The sequence below is a fragment of the Pleuronectes platessa genome, chromosome 9 (assembly GCF_947347685.1).
Source record: "Pleuronectes platessa chromosome 9, fPlePla1.1, whole genome shotgun sequence".
Lineage (NCBI taxonomy): Eukaryota > Metazoa > Chordata > Actinopteri > Pleuronectiformes > Pleuronectidae > Pleuronectes > Pleuronectes platessa.
Genome location: NC_070634.1, coordinates 16,599,464 through 16,618,433, shown reverse-complemented (window position 1 = coordinate 16,618,433; position 18,970 = coordinate 16,599,464). Strand labels below are relative to the sequence as shown.

The window sequence follows — 18,970 nt, the reverse complement described above, 5'->3', positions numbered from 1 at the left end:
GTACCTTAAGCACTATAAGTCATCAAAGTATAAAAAGTTTAATTTGGGATTGATGATAAATATTTTGTTGTGTCCTTATCATTTGAGATGCTTATTCAAATATTAATCAAATTAGATGAACTTTATTCTATAAAATAGAATAAAGGCAAACATGGAGGCAAATACGTCAAAAAAGATACAAGAGTACTGCGATTTGAATAAAGACATAAAAGATTGTTTCACACACATTTTCATAATACATTCGTTTTGTGTTATTTACTTCTGCAAAGTAGATGTGTGCGCGAAACGTTTTCACACAAATGCAAAATTATTCTACAGCTGTAAAGTTTTATTGTACATTGTACATACAACATTTATTTGAGATTTAAATATATATATACTTTGTATATATATAGTATTTGTGAACATCATTTCATAAATTCAAAATATTATCCCTAATCCTTATTTAAAACCATACAATGCTAACACTGCATTTACATTCTTTATCCCTTCACATTTTGACTTACTTTTCCAAATAGTCAAAGGCAAAGCAAGTTTCACTGTTTTTATTTTGATATGATGTTTCTGTGAGTAAATCTGAAATTTGTAGATTCACACAAAATGTTGTTCTGCGAAGTATGTCGGGTGATGAAACACATGAGTGGCTAGATGCATCATAGGTGGGGGAAAGGCTTTAAGATATTTTACAGCTTGCAAAGCTTCACAAATATAGAGGCAGAACTGACATTTTAAAATATTATTCTTTATTAGTCAGTTACATGTGTCAGGATGAACACCAAAATACCACACCTTGACATAATGAGGTGACTGCACAGTATCTCTCTGTTATTCTGTACTTGTAAATATATAGTTACACCAGAAGAATGAGCCAAATTATAACGTGGAAGTAACTTTAATGTAAATTATATAATCACTAATACAGAACAATACAATAACACATAAACAGCACTGCAAGGGATAAGAAATACTACATAATAATACACATAAAACTATAGAAAACTGTGCGTTCTCATTCCACAAAATGTACGAGTAAGTGTTATGTGTCAAATCTAATCTGCATGAAACATTTTGAAAATTCAAAACAGAATTTAAATAAGAAGAAGATTTTGGTTTCAAATGATTTGTTAATCCATTTGAAGGAGAATCCCCCTTTACAGAGCAGACACACAAACAGGTTCAACTGACAACTTTTACATTTCCAGGAGGCAACACTGACATTACATGACATTATTACGTTTGTTAATTGCACCTGGGTGTAGTGTTACATTCCAGTTGTTAGTAAAAATGTAGATTTTTCAGCAATGACATTTTTAAACTTACTGTAGGGGCAATGTCTTTAGTTTCAGGCAGTGAATAATAAACTCCTTTCGCAGTAATTCATCAGAAAACAGAAAAGTGCCTCAGACAGCTACCATGCTAATGAAGCTTTATATAATATGGAAACACAATGAGGCACACTTTGACACTATCAACATGTGGTGTATTTACAGTGCAGTGTGACATCTACATTATAATTATTCTTAATCTTACATCTCATTATGTCTACACCTAACCACTTTTCCTATTACCACATTTTGGGCTCCAGAGCTCTAGTCACTAACAGGTACCGGGACGCCCCTGGATTCAGATGTTCTGCGCAGCGGGTCTGAGTAGTCGTTTCTCTTTGCTTCGAGCCACCATGTTGTCATCTCCCCCTTGCCCTGTGGGGGGTCAACATGAATGGGAGCAAGATAAAGTCATACTCAAATCAATTTTTAAGCAAAAAATCCATTAGTGTTTCATGAGGGAGGGGCTTAGGGGTTAGTGCCAGCTGAGGCCACTTAGAGCCATGGCTTTTGGGACTGACGAGTAAACCCCTCCCCCATTATCACACTGGCACCACCCAACAATAAGAGCTCTTAGGTTACAGTGTGAATAGAAGGAAGTAGAACTGGATCCAACAATAGCTCTCTCGAAAAGAGAGAGAGCAAACACCAGACACACCCCATCTTCTGATCTTTTCAAATCTCAGTTTCATCATCCTCCCGTTTTCCTCGTTTCATAGGTGGTGCACCAATTTTAATCGGATATAATAGTGGCTTGAAAAAAAAACAAAAATATAAGCTCTTTAAACAACAAAAGTAAGTGTCAGCTCAAGACATTGTGGATGTGTATGTACGCTCTTGAGATTTGTTTTCTAATGCAGTAAAACGTCCAGTCACTATGCAACAAGCCCGGTGATCATGGACAGGAATGTGCTGAGCATGAGCCTTTGTGCAGCTTGTTGTGTGGGGATGCACGACAATACCAAGTACAGAACAGCGACAGGAAGCTAAATATGCAGCACATTGCATGGCCATGGATTTGTCACCCCAGTCAGTGTTTATTTATAATATCATTTAAAACACTGAATACAAGAACACACGCTGGATCGTTTGATAATCTCACCTTCACGTCAAGTTTTCCTCTGCAGGTGAGAACGTAACCTCGGAGCGTGTGAAGCAGGTCAGCTGTGGCCCCACTCACCTGGATCTTCAGAGCTATGGATGTAATGTGATAGGGTAAAGTCATTTGAACAATATGAATGTACAGTATCTTGGTGCATGTAACTCACAACAAGCATACTGTTTTTAAATTCAGGGATAGTTGAGACAATGTGCTGAAAAGTAATTCAATTAGATATAACTCCAAACATCTACGGTTGACCTATATAGTAGAAAACAGATGAATGAAAATGTCTATATGTTGTCAAGCATAAAAGAAAAAACTGAATTCTCTCTCTCTAATCATACATTGTGTCACCTTTTTGGAGTCATTTCATATTTCTTATATGTGCCGACTTAAAATCATGTTTGCAAAAGGTACAAGGCCAAATTACTCGAATTGTCCTTACATAGCTGTCTGGGCTTTGGGTACACTTTATCTCATATAAGAACATTTATCTTTAAAGTTCGGACTTTTAGTTTTTTACGTCTGATATCCCACCAGCATATTCCTATGTCATAACTCTATGATCAGCACTAGAAAAAATTAACAGAGCCGAATTAGTTCATACAGATCTATACCTCTTACAGTAAAATTGAAATATACTTCCATGAACCTGATATTTGCCTATAATTGAATCGGCTCCACTTTGAGACTTGGATTGTGTGTTTTACTCATCACCTTCGCTAGTTGATTCCATGCGTGATGCCGTGTTGACAGTGTCCCCGAAGAGGCAGTAGCGAGGCATTTTGGTGCCGACCACTCCGGCCACCACAGGTCCTGTCGGGATAAACAGCAGTAAGTGTAAACAAGCAGCAGTTGGCTGATAACACTTAGTGCACTGTATGACATAATCCTTTATTAAAAGGGGGCATACCCTCAATGTTGTTTACTTATACATATAGGAGTCTATAAATACAACTAGACCAGGGGTTTCAACTGGTTTTGTCCGGGGGACCACCATTCTGACTAGAAAGTATTCCGTGGCCCACTGATGTGCCTACGCGCGCGTGCCTACGTGTGTGTGCGCGTGCATGCATGTGGATAGAAGGAAGTTTTAACATTTGGTTTTCCATGTTGGTTTTATTTAAAAACCTCAAACAAATCTAGATATATGTACTTAACAAATCTAGAAAAATCTGTGTAAAAAAAAAAAGGTTGATTTTCAGTGCTTAATAATTGAAAAACTAAATTAAAATGCAGTTTGTAGTTGTACTGCATCTCAGAACCATATGAACATCGATATATAACGTTCATGACTTAAATGTACAGATGTGTAGCTGACATGTTGAGAGAACGTTAAAGTAACGGTGATCAATAACAATCATGTCGTGCTTAGGCCCGATTTAAGCTTGTCTATTCATTCTGTTGGGAGAACTGCTACTGGATAGACGTAAGTGTTATAACTCTCCTAAGAAAAAGTTGATTGTTATTGCAATTAATTGTTTTGGCTATTATGCCAATTTACTTTTCTTCTTACAAGTATTTGTTTTTTGCTCTTTTGTTTAAGTTAATATTTTCTTTATTAATTCTGCCCTTTTGCGCCGTCTTTTTGGGAAAATAAAAAATTCCCATCACACAAACTACATCTCCAACACCTCCTGAGAGTTTTTCTACCTAGGTCAACCGCTTTTCTACATCTCCCTTTAACACGCATGCAATGGGGAAAAATAGTGGCAGTTTCTAGCCCCAAGCCAGTTTCAATATTCCCCTCATCACCTTTATATTATTTTAGACATATTTTTCTTATTTTAGATATTTTTCACGATATTCAAGAGTAATCTGGAAATGTGTTGAAATATCAAAGTTAATTTCGCGGATCCCTGTAATGCCGTCGCGGACCGACAGGGGGCCGCGGACCCCTGGTTGAAAACCCCTGAACTAGACAAAGGTGTAAAATCAAATATTGTGACCATTGATCTTTTTTTTTTTACTTCAATGCCCAGATAAATAGGATTGTAATGTTGAAACATTAAATGGGGAGCTGATCCATGCAGAATCTGTTGGCAAAAATAAAGTGGAGTGAGAACACGGAGGAGTTTTCTGGTGACAAAATAAAAAAATAAAAAGCAGGCATCATAAATGTCGTAAAAATTTGATCTGCTCAGCGTTACGAGACCCATAAAGATGGTTCCAGTCCTCATAAAACATTTCTTTGCTACGGGCATGTTCTTGTTAAAAGATACTGAATGTGAGGACTTGGGTCAGATGTAATGAGCCCCGTGATGCTGTAAACATTCCTCTGTTCCATTTCTCACTCAATCTATCTGACAATGAAAACTTAATAAACAAAAATATTACAATTTATGCTGCATTTACACTCACTCTGCAACCTTTGAATCCGGCAAATTCGTGAATTTATCCTTAGAAAACCATATTAAGTTAACCTCTGGTAAAAGAGTGCACAACAGGTCATCCTCTTTCCATTGTGAAGTAGAATATCCTGATATGTTGTGTCCCAAATGAATTGGAAGTTTCAGTGAGGCTGGACACAATGAGATGGTCACAGTACCTGAGTGGATGCCGGCACGGATCTTTAGCTGCGTGTCGGGCTTATGGGGAATCATGAAGTTGTGGCAGACGCTGACCAGATCCAAGGCCATGCTGGCTATCTCCCCAGCATGATTGATGCCATTTTCTTGAGGGACCCCAGAGACCACCATGTCTGTACAATCAGCCGTCATTCCATGATAAGAGACAATACAGGAAGAGGGAGAGGTTTACTGATAATGAAACAGCAAAACAAAACATTCGGATTCTCTTTAGTATAAAAAACAGTCATTGAAGTTGCCATTCATTCACTTATGTTTCACTTTTTTGATTAATTCCATGTTTGACTCTTTGACTTTTGTATTGTTCAATTTATCATTATCGTGTTTATCATTTTGCAGAAGTAATCTCAACATCCTCACAAGCATCGCCTATTGTCTCCACTTTGTAAACATCGTAATTGTCAATAATATCATCGAAGGTGGTGTAGAGCTGGTTGAGGAAGTCCACGACCTGGTAGGGAGTACTGGAACCAGACAGCTGGGTGAATCCAACAATGTCGCTGTCATAGGGTGGAAGGAACAAAATGTTAATCATCTCTTATTTATCAGCTTTTATGTACTAAATAATAAAGAAACTGAACGTCTAACTGCATAAATGTCCATTTACAAAAAAATAACAGCTCCATGAGAAGAACACAAACCTGAAGTAGACAGTGGCGTTGGAGAAGGTCTGAGCCTCTGCTGTCCGACCTTGACGGAGGTCATCAGCCACTGGTTTCGGTAACATACCTGCACACATATATCATTTGTTAAAGTATAGCTGTGTTTGTGCAAAAACATTCCTTGAAAGTGTTTCGCTCAAGAGCAGTGGATGGGAAAGGAGATGCAACCTTTGCACCACTAGATAGCAGCAGAAACAGCTGAGCTCATCTGATTTATAGTTTGTCTTTAATCATCAAACCTGAATAACATTTTTCGGCTTGGAATGAATCGTTGGGCCTCCTGCACAACACTGCTTACAATAAACCTGACTCACTGTATAACAATTGATCCGTCCTCTGCTTCTCTTGAAGAAGGTCCTGTGTTCTCTCTGCCACTATGGCCTCCAGATGTTTGCTGTACTTCTCCATCTGCAGTTAAACAACTCTGTCAGTGTCTGAAACGAACATGAGTCCAGATGACAGCAAAGCTTTCCCTCCTATATATACTTTCCATCCCTGTTATTCTATGTTATTTGACCAGAGGGTTGTTACCAGGTTCATCATCATGTCCACTGGGCTGACTTTGTGTGGGTTCATCTTGTCCAGCATCTTCCTCACCTGCTCGAATGTGGGCCTCAGGGTGATGTTTTGAGACCAGCACCTCTTTATAAGCTGCTCCAGAAAAGACAGAAAGACATCATCGTTTCATACAATATGAAGTTCTGACATCATGTTCTTTGACCTTATTAAAAAATTTGAATTACTACGCATCTATAGCTATAATTATTATATTACCTCACAGTAATTTCCTTGACTGGGACAGTCAGTATCTGCCTTCCCTGATTTGAGTTCAGGCAGAGGGGGGCGCCACATGATATCCATCTTAATGCCTTCAGTCTGCTCCTATTGGAGAGGACTGCTGGTTACATAGTCGAGATCAAAAGGACCTGAAGCTTGTAATCTAGAGAGAGGCCCGTCATACTCACTGAAATGAGGTCAGAGCGAGTCGCAATCTCCACCAGAATCATGGAGTAGCTGCGGAGACGAGGGGAACGAACAGAAGGGTTACCATGTGTGTAAACAACTCTACATCTTTAATCCAACTACGTCCAAATATAACTCTCTCGTTCACTGCTTGCACATTCAAACCCACCTATAGATGTCTGCTGCTGCTGTTATACTGGAGCTGCTGCCCAGCAGGACCTCTGGAGCGCAGTAGATACGGTTTATATCCCCACAGTTGAAGCCGTTACTGACGGCCTCAAAGTCCTCCTTTCTGTACGCCGTGAGCCCATAATCTGGAGGAAAGTATAGAGCAGGGTGGTGCAGGATGTTTTTGAATAACATGGCTGACGTGTAGGATGAGACAGAGTGGTGCAATGACTCCTGAGAGGAGACGATTCTGTTCGTAGTTGAACTGTGTATGTTGAGCGACTTTATCAGAAATGAAGCTAGCTAAATTCAGTCAGAAAGACTTTCCTCTAATCTCCTGATCGAAGTGTGTAACTGCTCTAAACAGAATAAAAATGGCAAAAACATTTTATCTTAACTTGAAACACAGATCTGAGAACGTCTGAACCTATTGCACCCCAGACTCAGACTGTGATTTAATAACAACCTTGATATACGGTATGTTTTGGATACCTGAGACTTTGCACACCCAGCGATCATCAATGATGCAGTTTCTGGAGTGAAGTCTCCCGTGGAACATCTTGTGCTGGTGGAGGTAGGACATCCCGCGGGCGATATCGGTGGCAAACGACAGCCTGAATGGGGAAACAGTCTCATATATAATTGTATGTCTGAAGTGTTTCTTTTGCAGTCAAATGTAAAAACGATTCATAAAAACCCTTGGGTTATTCCACATCCATCCATTTCTTGCATTACGGACAGTTGAGCCTGATTGAGTCTGTGTGACTTTATAAATATTGTGTTTAACATTGAGTCTAGGATGGAGCTCTTCCTCATTGCCTATAAAGAACTGATGTAAAAGTATTTCCTGGAGAAGTTTCATTTAGCATTGTCATTGTGTGTCATTACAAAATCTCTCATGTTTGGCAAGCAATGACTACGCCATGATCCTCAGCTTTCGAATATGACTTTGGGTTAGTTATAGTTCTCTGACCTGAAGCCCCAGTTGATGGGGATGTCGTCATTCAGCAGGACGTCAGACATGCTTCCTTTGGGGCAGTGCTCCGTGATGATGCACACATAAGGAACCTCGATGGAACCCCCGATGAACTTGCACAGATTGGGGTGGTCCAGTTGTCTAACGATCACGAAGAACCAAATGTATGAGCTAAAACAAAACCCACAGCCTCTCTCATTCAAATCTCTGTGAAGGAGTTTCCTCACCTGACCTCTTTCACCTCCCTCCTGATGGTTTTCGACAGGGTGAAGTGTTTCTTCTGGAGGTTTTTCACCGCCACCGTCCTCCCATCGCTGTAAGACAGTTAGTGTACAGTCAAGTCAAACCTAAATACCCAGTGGGTTCAGAAAGCATTCAGACGCTTTACCCCCATCCTCCATACTCCAGGATAACAAAGTGACACCATAGGTATTCAGACCCTTATCGATGACAATCGAAATTTAGCCCAGGCACTTCCCATTTCTCTTCTACACTCTCCCAGCTCCACACAGGATCTCATGAGCTTCAGCCAGAGGGACCGTCAGGTTCTTGCTTCACCAAGTTCTCAGTTTGGCTGAGTAGGCAGCTCTGGAAGAGGTTAGGAATTATAGAGGCATACAGGCAGTTCCTTGGTTTTTGCTCTTCTAGTATATACATTGTCAGGTGGACTGTATTCAAGAAGTAGTAGAAATTGATGTAGGAAAATGGGAGGCCCATGAGCTAAATGTCCAGTGTCATAGGAAAGGTTCTGAATATTTACTTGTCAATGAGATTTTTGCTTTTTAGTAAAAGGCTGCAACATGCTGCAGAATATATATTACAGAATATACAGAATATTCAATTTCGTTTGTTAGTACGTCAAGTAATATATTCTTCAATTTTATTGTACAAATAAGTGAATGAAAGTGAAACAGTGATGAGATTCTAGGTCATTAAAAAACGATTTTTAAACAAATCTTTACACCAGATTGTTAAGAGTGTTTAAACGAGACATTCAGAATAAATACACTTGACCTCTGTCAGTTGAATAGTAACAGTAGAATCATGAACATTCACTGTAAACAGGTAAATAAAAACATTTCTCACTATATGCCTAGCTGGATGATGCCTTGTTTGAAGGAGTTACTGACTCCGGTGCACACGGTCACGTCAGTAGTTTGACTGATGGTGGAGTAACTCTTGACGTGCTGCAGGCTGGTGGTGCTGCCGTTGCCTATCCAGCACACTCTACCTGCAGAGGTCCGACAGTCAAGTATCACGTTAGACATGGACAGAGTTCACTGGTAATTCAGCTTGGAGGATTTTGACTAATGAAATATAAAAGTGCTTTCATTTCACGAAATATGGTTAGTTGGAGGGTTAAGAATTCATTCAATCTAATTCATCGAAGGACCCTAACCCTAACTCTTACCCTACAACCCAAACCCCACATAGAAGGACCCTAACCCTAACTCTTACCCTATAACCCAAACCCCACATAGAAGGACCCTAGCCCTTACAACCCAAACCCCACATAGAAGGACCCTAACCCTAACTCTTACCCTACAACCCAAACCCCACATAGAAGGACCCTAACCCTAACTCTTACCCTACAACCCAAACCCCACATAGAAGGACCCTAGCCCTTACAACCCAAACCCCACATAGAAGGACCCTAACCCTAACTCTTACCCTACAACCCAAACCCCACATCGAAGGACCCTAAGCCTAATCCCTAACCCTACAACCTAAACCCCACATCGAAGGACCCTAACCCTAACTCTTACCCTACAACCCAAACCCCACATAGAAGGACCCCAACCCTAACCCTAACCATAACCCAAACCTTGAAACGTTAGTTACTCTTAATTATCTTGAAATGAAAAAATGGAACTGACGTTAAAAGCAACTGCAGATAGGTCACATGTCATAAAGGATGTTTCAATAATACTTGAAGATTTCTGCCAGACACGCTTATTTTCCATTTCAGTAAAGTTAATCTTGAAAGGAAGGGAGCTTGACTTTCATCAAATGTAGGCTTCCTGTGTAAATATATCTGAAAAGGGTGTCATTATAAACTTCATGTTACCGAATATGATGTTTTTGTAGTTGATGATCCAGCTTTCATCCCAAAACATCTTTTGTTTCTGGTACTGAAGCCACTGCAGGGAAGACAATTCAGAAACCCTGAGCATATAAAGCATCTCCCGTGTGTGTTTGTGTGTTTTTGTGAACATGTGTTGCACCGACTCACCACCATGGTCAGGATGAAGCCGCTGCTGAAGAGGGCGACCGGGAGCCCGATGGCTATTTTGATTGCGATGGACATGGGGCAGATGCCGCAGTCTGCCGGACAGTTCAGACAGGTTTCCTCCAGCTCGCAGACGTCATCCCCACACACTTAAACAGTTTACATGTTAGGTTTACCACCCACTGCGCTCAGTAGTGGAGGACATAACCACATCTTTTACTCGTATTATCACACAGTAAAAAAAAAACGTGTTCACAAAAGTCCTGCATTCAAGTTCCAGTTAAGTTAAAATACACATATACAAGAACAAATAACATTATGCATAATGGCTCAATCCAAAACATTATATATACTATAACTTTATTATAATTATTGATGCAGTGACATCTGCTTCACCACTTAAAGGTGGAGCAGATTTATAGAAAGTCAAAATTCCCCCTGGGATCAATAGAGTTTTATACTACCCATAATAACACATTGTAATGTATGTGATGAATTTATTTTGTATAGCCCTGTGATACACTGGTGAACTGCAAAGGTTAAGCCCCGCCTCTTAACCAATGTCAACTAGGATTGGCTGCAGCTCCCCGACAACCCAAGAAGGATAAGCAGGATAAGTAAAGTACGGCACTTGAGTAAATATACTTAGTTACTTTCCACCACTGACAGTAGCACATTCACTGGTACCTAAAGAGATAAATAAAGTATGTGTATAAAGGTATGTCTGTTGTAACTTTCCTTCAGGCAGACGGTTGTCTGTGTTTCTGCCAGCAAGTACTGATCTAAGTTTCTTATTGCCAATCAGTTGATAGTAGCAGTTGTTTTGAACCAACTTTCTACTGCAAGGTCAAATACAAGTTCTCTTTGCCCACATTGGTTCTTGATATCACGACTTATCTACGTAATACAATGTGTCACAGACAGACATTTGTTTTGTATTGTGGTCACACTGTATGTGTGAGCAGTAGCACACTGACCTTGGGCACTGACTACAAGCACTTTGGACTCCAGCGCTGCGTGCATCTGTCCTATCTTTACATGAGCAATGACCGAGGTGACTCCCACATGGATCAGCACCACCTAAATGACACGATACAAAGTGTGGTTGAACTGTGGAAGAGTCTATTTGTATATTAATCTAAAGTCTTGCTTGCCAATAAAAGCTACAGGGGATTAACATGCTAAGAAAAATGATCGGATCCATAAAACAAGAGGATAATATTAAAAAAAAAACAATGTAAATATAGAATTAACACTGAAATACACTGAAGTAGAAATGAATAGAAATCATCATTGTAGATATATGTGTTATTATATGAGCTGATCCTTTTAGGGACTGTTCTGTCAGATTTAAACCACGCACAAAAACCTATTTTTATTAAACATGAATCCAGTTTTACTTTTACTCTGTAGTTACCTCTGCCTATATACAGTTACTAACTTGATGTGGATCTGTGAGAAATAAAACACATGTTCTCAACACATGTTAGAAATGATCAATTATCTTAAATAATTTAGTTTGGCTCTGCTCACCTTTGAAGTCCAGTATTTCTGGGACATCTTTCCTGCTTGGGAAACAGTGTGAGTCACTATTTTGCCATCGTCAGGGATCCACGGGCCACAGATTCCACCTTGTTTCTGTGAAGAGGGAGAACAACAGCTGAGGAGAGGCTGTTCCAAAATGTGCTCTCTGGGGAGTGCCTGCTGACCTAGACACGCTGGTCTGCTTTGATTTTGATTTGAATACCATTAAATCCTAAATTATTGTGCAGTTTGGACTAGAACACTAGAAGTATAAAATATTTAACAGCTCCTCAAGATAAAGCTTTTTCTGCAAATTAGAAAATTCAAATTTTTATGCCTCTAATAGCCAGTCGCCAGAGGCATTATGTTTTCATCTATCTGTCCTTTGTCCGCCTGTCACATTCTTGATTGGGGTGGTACAAACGTTCAATTACAGGTAACACAATAGCTTTACAGTAAAGCTCAAACAAGATCATATTGGCTGGCTGAGATGTGTTATTACAATTAGAGTAGAAGATGATGACAGGGTGTGTTGGAGTGTGGAGGTGAAGCCTCACTGCTCTGATGGGTGACACCAACCATGAGGCCCAGAGGGCAGGAGTGGATGTTGGCGTGATAGACGCAGCAGTTCATTTCGTTGGCGTTGTTCCAGTTTGCCGGGCACTCGTGTTCATGGCAGAACCTCTTTGCCTCTGACGCATCACTAGACGTGAGGATGGATGGTTAGACAAACGCATTCATTCATCTCTCAGTGATGATATTTACCAATGGAAGCTCAAACAAGAACCAGGAGCTCCGCCAGTTTTTAATTGAGCTTAACACGATAATGAAACAAATGTTTGCTTCTGTGTCTGTATTTGTAGTTGATTTAGTCTCTCACGTTTCTTCTCAGATTATTACACGGAAAACAGTTATGGTTGAGGTGAGTATTTATACAGTGCTTATCTAGGTAATGGACCTTACATCACAAACCAGATTCACACACAATCACAAAACAAACGTTTAAAGTTTTAACTGAATTAACGACTGAGCCATAGGAGGACAGACAAAACAATGTGTGTGTGTGTGTGTGTGTGTGTGTGGGCAGGCGTACAGGAGTTTATGTAACACACTCACCTAAACTGGAAGATCTTGTTCCTGACTGCGTATTGGTAGAAGGAATCTGAGGCCGTCACTGTGTACGAGACGTTGAACTCCTCCCCATTGGTTACCTTCTCCGGGGGCCGCTGCACCCAGGCCATCTCCAGACCTGTGAGCATGCACATGCACATCACCTGGACGTACTCAAACAGAGCGAGCACGCACTCAGCAATGGATACTGTTTGCACATGCATTGTATGGTTTTCCCAAGCAGCTATACAATGTACAGCCCCACCTCTTAAGTCACGGTAATTAACTCTGATGTGTTCAGCCGGAGCAAGAACACATCAGATTTTTCAGTTTCACTTGCAGGGACAAACAAAACACACACAAACAAGCAAATCAATGCACAAAGCAGACTTACCACCACAGTTAATCATGTTGTAATCATTTGGACTGTTCATCGGCCAGCAGTCGTACTCTGTGTTGTCCAGGTCGTGCCAGCCGTTTACTCCCTGCAGTTCAGAGCAGCATTTATTGTATTTTTCATGTCTGCACTTGAAATATGAAAAAGGCTTTCAAGTGTTTTGTCAGTGTGTCATGCCCAGTCAAGCCAAATTACACAAACACATCTCTGCAGAGCTTTGTTGGTCTGGAGCCAAAATGAGAAAAAGTCAAATCAAACCGCAGCATCATCAACAAAACAAGTAAAACACTGGGGTAGATGTATCTTACAAGTGAAAATCTCAATATTACTATTTTACTGATCATATACAATCTTTTTTAATCTAGGAAAACAGCCCTACAAGAAAAGGGAAATAGAATGAAAAAAACACAAGATCACATGCCCACAGCAGCAAGTGTTTCTGACAAGGCAACAAAGCAAGAGGGGTTCCACAGCAAGAAATAAAAAAATGTATTAGCTCAATTTAAGCAGTTGTTTATAATCCATCCTCTGTTGTTTTAAGTCAAATTTCATATCACATAATAGAACATTGTAGTAATAGGTTAAGTAGATTAAGGATCCTCTCTAGAAATAAAAGCTGCTTTGGTGTTAAACGAATAAAAACATGATAAATGGAGAACTTACCAACAGGAAACACAGGTAGAGGGATGCTGCTATCCGAAAAGCCATGAGGAGGTTTGCTGCTTTGGCCTGACCTGCTGTAAACTGACCGACTAGTTGAATGACCACATCTCCCCCTCTGAGTGTGTGTGTGTGTGTGTGTGTGTGTGGGTGGGTGTGTGTATGTTCCTTGAGACCCCTCTCCCTTCACCCTTGTCCCTAATTGTCCAATTAGTAGAAGAGGCTCTCCAATCACAGATTGATTGTTTCACCTTCACTGTCCTACAGGTCAGAGTCGGCCCGAGGTCTCTGCTGCACCTGAACTGACCATTGCTCTGTTAGGGTTATGGTTAGGATATGTTAAGTTGGTATCTGTAAGTCGGAAATCCATAATTTTACCTTTTAATGGTGTTGTATCCCTTCACAAATGTGTTAGTGTTGTGACTTTTCTGCAAGTAGTGTTCAAAACTGACTTTTGTCCAATTTTAAGTCACATTTATTTATTACATCCGTTTTAAACTACTACTAGGATTTTATTTATTGAACATCTTCAGTTATCAGAGATGCAAGTTGAGCAAATATTGACGGCAGCTCCGCTCGCAGCTGCTTTGAGAGGTTCTGCGTCTGCTGAACATGAAACTGCTTTAGTCCGAATTATTTGATGGCAGTGGTTAAGGCAACAACTCCCATGAGCCCACACTACTTGTTATTGTTTGATTGAGGCACTCTTTATTAAGTTTTTTGCATTGAAATGAGTGTTTTTTGCTTTGCTCCTTTGACAACACAAACCCTAACCCACTGGTGATCGAGCTAACTCAGCAACACCTTGAGGACATTTCCACAAATTTGGGGTTAGAGTTATCAAGAGATCAAAGTTAAACATGAACACTCGAGAATCAGACAATAACAGTTCGGAATTCATATTCTTTTCATGATAAAATATCTTTTATAACATTCTTTCAAAGTCTTCTGCCTGTCAACCCGATGTCTTATTTGAACATCTACTCCTGTTCTGTCCAGTCATCTATTTCTCAGTACTCCTGGCAAATATGCTTCTATACTAAAACTAAAAAGCATAAATAGCTTAAACTTCCCTTGCTCTGAGATATAAAAACAAGATAATTTATCTTGTAATAAAAACAAGATAAAACAAGTTTGTTTTAGTTCTCATGACATGATCAGTTCCTCCCTTTGCTCAAACGAGCCTCAGTTCATAGTTGTAGAATTCCACAAGACGTAGTAAACATTCCTTCGAGTTTATGATCCATTTTCACATGATTGCATCACATGATTTTTACAGATTTGTCAGCTGCACATTCGTGCTATGAATCTCCTGCTCTACCACATCTCACATACGGTCCAGTGAGTTCAGATCTGGTGACTTGACGGGCCATTGAAATTCCTCGAGGTCCCGAAACAAGTTTGGGACGATGTTTCCTTTGTTACGTGGCATTCTCGATTAGAACATGGTTACCTGAGGCCATGACGAGAATCCCATGGTCAGAAACAATACTCTGATGGGTTTTGAAAGTCAACTGATGATCGGTTGGTATTTGTGTACAAGTGTGACATGAAAACATGAACTACGCCACCAGCAGCAGCAGCCTGGAGTGTTGACCCAAGGCAGACTGTGTACAGAGTGTCAAGCTGTGTTTACTTGCATTCGTACACACCGGGTTGTCACGCAGGAGGATCTTTATTACCGTGCCCGTTGCAGCTGAATAAGTCAATCTAAACACGAGACTTTGAATTAGGTCTCGTCCTTTTAGCGCAAGGGGTATTTAGAAAAACGTCAAATCCTGATAAACTCTTCTCCTACATCTGTTTTCCACCGAGATTAGGAACAAACCAGAAAAGACAGCATTTCTTGAACATCTGGGAAATTTAATTGGCTTTTCAGGAATGCGTAATTAGAGCACAGCTGTGGGAATAAAAGGGGCACCACACCAAACAGTTTACAGTTCATGTTTTTTGGGGGAATTCAAAGTGGAGTGGCCAGCGACAGTCACGACAGGTCTACAGGGGGATCTGCTGAGGACATGCAGCACGGCCTTAATAGAAACCACATGACTTTTCATCGAGTCAAACCAAACGTCTTTACAACCGGCTTCTTTTTCTTTTGATAAAATGTACAGTGTTGGACCTTTCCTCGATTTATGCCGAGTCATGCAACTGCGTTTAAAAAAAAAAATCACTTTCACCTCGAGTACGACGGGGAAATGCTAACATCTGTGGGTTTATGGCTGTGATGAGGGAAAGTTATGAAGCGACAGGTTCGTCTACTCAAGTGAATTAGAGGGGAGGTTTGAATCTTTAACAGGATTTAAAGGATTTGTGGGATAAGCAGAGCAACCATGTATACAGTGTGCAGAATATATATTAACATCAATTTTAAAAGCTCTTACTCTTTTACTTAGAGACAACGGTGTGTATAGCTTACAAAGCACATGGTAATGTTTAAACTTTTTTTTGTTTCACCTTTAGACTACAACATTGCTTCATTCCCAATAAAACATTTGAAGGAGTGACATTTACACGATAAATACAAATAGTGTCAGAAAGGTCAAAAAGAAAGAAAAAGAAGTGAGTCTGTTTGGAAATATGTGTCTCAAAAGAGGAGCTTTTTTTGCACATGGGTGTTAATTTTGAACCAAAGCTAGCGCTCTTCCAGAGCTGTCGAAAAATTTTAAAGGATTTATTATTGTGGCTAGTAGATAAAGATATACAAAAATGCATCTACTCATGAAATGAACAGTGAATATGTCTTTTGCCGATGTATGCTAACATGGCTAGCTAGACTTTGCTGTGCAGCAAAGACACAATAAAATTTGGAAGTTGACTAAATGAGTCGAGTCATTGTCCTAGTCCCTTAGATTTAGTCCCTTTAATGTGATGCCTCACTAAAAAAGATGTGATGGTGAATAAAGTCACAGGTTCTGCTTGCGGCCTGAAGGTCTTGACCCACTTATGGATATTACATCACATGCAACGTCACAATTGGATAGAAGAGCAGGTAACGCCAATTAAAGGAAAAAAGCCACAATAACACAACGTGCATACTGCAAAAAAAACAAAACTGTGAACGATTCATCACTCAAATATATACAAAAACTGTATATACAACAAATTAAAGAGACATATACAAGCCTCTATATATATATATTGCCATTCCGTTACCACTCCTTATTATTCACCCTGAAAAGGCCAATGAGCATTAGGAACACTAATAAAGGCTTTTCCTTTAATGTTTACAGAACAAGACTTTCTTAATTTATTTCCTTTACACCAAATAGTGTCAGGTTTAGCAGAGAAAGCATTTTTTGGGCAGGTGGGATGGGGGGGGGGCACTTGCACTGATGCAAGTGGTTTGAAGCCTAACTAAGTAGAAAATCTTGATCCTCCCACTTCAGAGTTGATTATTTTTCCTCTGGAGCTTTGTCCAGTCGGAGACGGGGACATTTGAAAGAAAAGGTCATTCATCAACGGGCCTCAAAAGGGTAAATCATCCTGAAGTGGCTCCTCGAGAGCGTCGGAACACTCAGGCAGTGGGACGTCATCATTTACTCACCGCGGAGCAAGTCATGTAATAGTCGTGTCCGATAATGATTTCAGTGATTCTTTTGTTAGTGCACCGACATTTGAGAATTTAGGCTTATACCAAATATCAGTTACTGACAGTTTCTTTCTTTAAAATGAGGGGACTCTGTGTGTCAAACAGGATTTGCAGGTAACATTATGGGCTGGTTTGGTTGCCGTCAGCTGCCAAGTGGGTGGTGTGTTCTACATTTTCGAAGGAGGCAGCCGCTCTAACAGCTCCCTGAAGCTGCAAAAAAGCGTGTGCAGGCTAAGACGCTCGCACTGACTGTGTTTGCATTGTTGTGCAAACACCGTCATATGATTCCATGTTCAAGATCATATTACATTAGAATGATAATTAGCTCTAAACACAGCCCAGACTGATGGTAACTGATCATAAAGTAAAGTACTACACGGATTCAAATAACCTGACGATGACAATAGGTTCTTACAATTCATGTTGAGAAGGACATGATTGTCTTTGCCAATTTTTTTCTGGTCAAATCCACAAATATCAAACACACGGTGGCGCTAAACTGAGAGTTGGCAACCATAGTATATTTTCTCTTTAGCTAAGTTTCTAACAGAAGTTGAGCTGTTTCACCAGACATGTGAAATTACTGACTTGCTGGAGGTGTTAAATGATACGTTAGGGGGTTTGCTACCATCAGTAGGATTCATCCTCTGCGGACCATGAATGTCTGTAAATGACCAACCATCCAAAAGTAGTGGAGATGTTTCAGTTTGGAACATAGCGGAGGTCTGGTCAAAGAACTGACCGACACAGAGCATGAGCCCCACTGCTGCAGAGGTTAAACATGTCGAGCTTAGTGAAAGCCAGAAAATATAATAAAAGTTGTGGATTAAGTCACAATCTGGATATAACTATACATTATTATATAAAACAGTATAATAACACATAATATATATTTAATTACATATCATTTGACCCTGAACTTGTGAATCATTCAACCTGATGTTCATATTAGACAACTACACAGTAAAAGTCAATATAAGCCATGTCGTGAAACTAATCTCTGTGCTGCAGCTGTTTCTCTATCATGTTATTTCATCAAGCGAAAACAGACACATCGTACATGTTGTGTCTGGTTTCGAAACTAAAGTTGTTTAGCAAGGTCATTTTCATGAATTTAAACAGTTAAACACAAAGAGACACAGTCACACAGGAAATTATCATGAAAAACCTCAGTTCAATAAAGAAACACCACTGAAGCTGTAAACCTTTCCACACACATCGCTCACATGTGGCCTTCCTACACTTCCCCCCCCCCCCCCCCCAAAAAAAGGCTTCAATGGCGTCACAGCAGGAGCAGCGTTCAGTCGTATGCTCTTCAGTTCCTGTACGGACACACAGTGTATACGCTGAACTTCCAGCAGGAATCCAGTGTGTCGCAACGTCATTCTTTACAATCCCTCGACTCTCGGGGCGAGCAGCTGTTTCGTCAGAGCAACACCAGTGAGTTTAGTGGGCTGAGGCGGATGTGTGACAATGCTACAGGGTGAACAAGTTTGCCTGCCCCGCCGTGCTGCAGGTTAGAGTTTATCTGATGGTTTAGGTGAGCTGATAAAAGCAGAAGAGGAGGAGAGCCGGGCTCAGAGAGGAGTGACGCTGCTAGCTCTTCCCCAAAGGCAAAACTGCCTCACAAACCAATGGGGGATTAAATGGCCAGTTTATAGCAATTCTCACTG

General features: G+C 40.2%; 1 protein-coding gene across 3 annotated transcripts; it reads right to left on the bottom strand.

Moving 5' to 3' along the window:
- Window positions 1–721: 721 nt before the first annotated feature.
- LOC128448010 (atrial natriuretic peptide receptor 2) lies at window positions 722–18,550 on the bottom strand. Of its 3 annotated transcripts, none has more exons than XM_053430520.1 (23): window positions 13,709–18,550; window positions 13,043–13,133; window positions 12,655–12,787; window positions 12,118–12,241; window positions 11,548–11,652; window positions 10,992–11,094; window positions 10,018–10,163; window positions 9,853–9,925; window positions 8,871–9,015; window positions 8,012–8,098; window positions 7,782–7,925; window positions 7,301–7,422; window positions 6,810–6,954; window positions 6,643–6,691; window positions 6,452–6,559; window positions 6,209–6,328; window positions 5,992–6,085; window positions 5,657–5,744; window positions 5,376–5,515; window positions 4,976–5,128; window positions 3,145–3,243; window positions 2,428–2,519; window positions 722–1,700 (listed from the first exon to the last, which is right to left on the bottom strand). In XM_053430520.1, the coding sequence occupies exons 1-23, from the start codon at window positions 13,751–13,753 to the stop codon at window positions 1,590–1,592; spliced, it is 2,517 nt and encodes an 838-aa protein (XP_053286495.1). In that variant the 5' UTR covers window positions 13,754–18,550; the 3' UTR covers window positions 722–1,589. The 3 variants fall into 3 exon arrangements, 2 of the variants coding, with proteins under 2 accessions (XP_053286495.1, XP_053286496.1); XM_053430521.1 differs by having other exon boundaries at window positions 6,275–6,328; XR_008339692.1 differs by lacking the exons at window positions 722–1,700; window positions 2,428–2,519 and having other exon boundaries at window positions 5,467–5,515.
- Window positions 18,551–18,970: the final 420 nt, after the last annotated feature.

Bases quoted from the DNA above. Each gene is read 5' to 3' on its own strand.
- LOC128448010 (XM_053430520.1), bottom strand. From the start codon at position 13,753: ATGGCTTTTCGGATAGCAGCATCCCTCTACCTGTGTTTCCTGTTG. The intron at 11,653-12,117 runs GTTGGTGTCACC...CCCTCTTCACAG, and splicing joins CCTGCCCTCTGGGCCTCATG to AAACAAGGTGGAATCTGTGG. The intron at 1,701-2,427 runs GTGAGATTATCA...GACCCCCCACAG, and splicing joins GAGGAAAACTTGACGTGAAG to GGCAAGGGGGAGATGACAAC.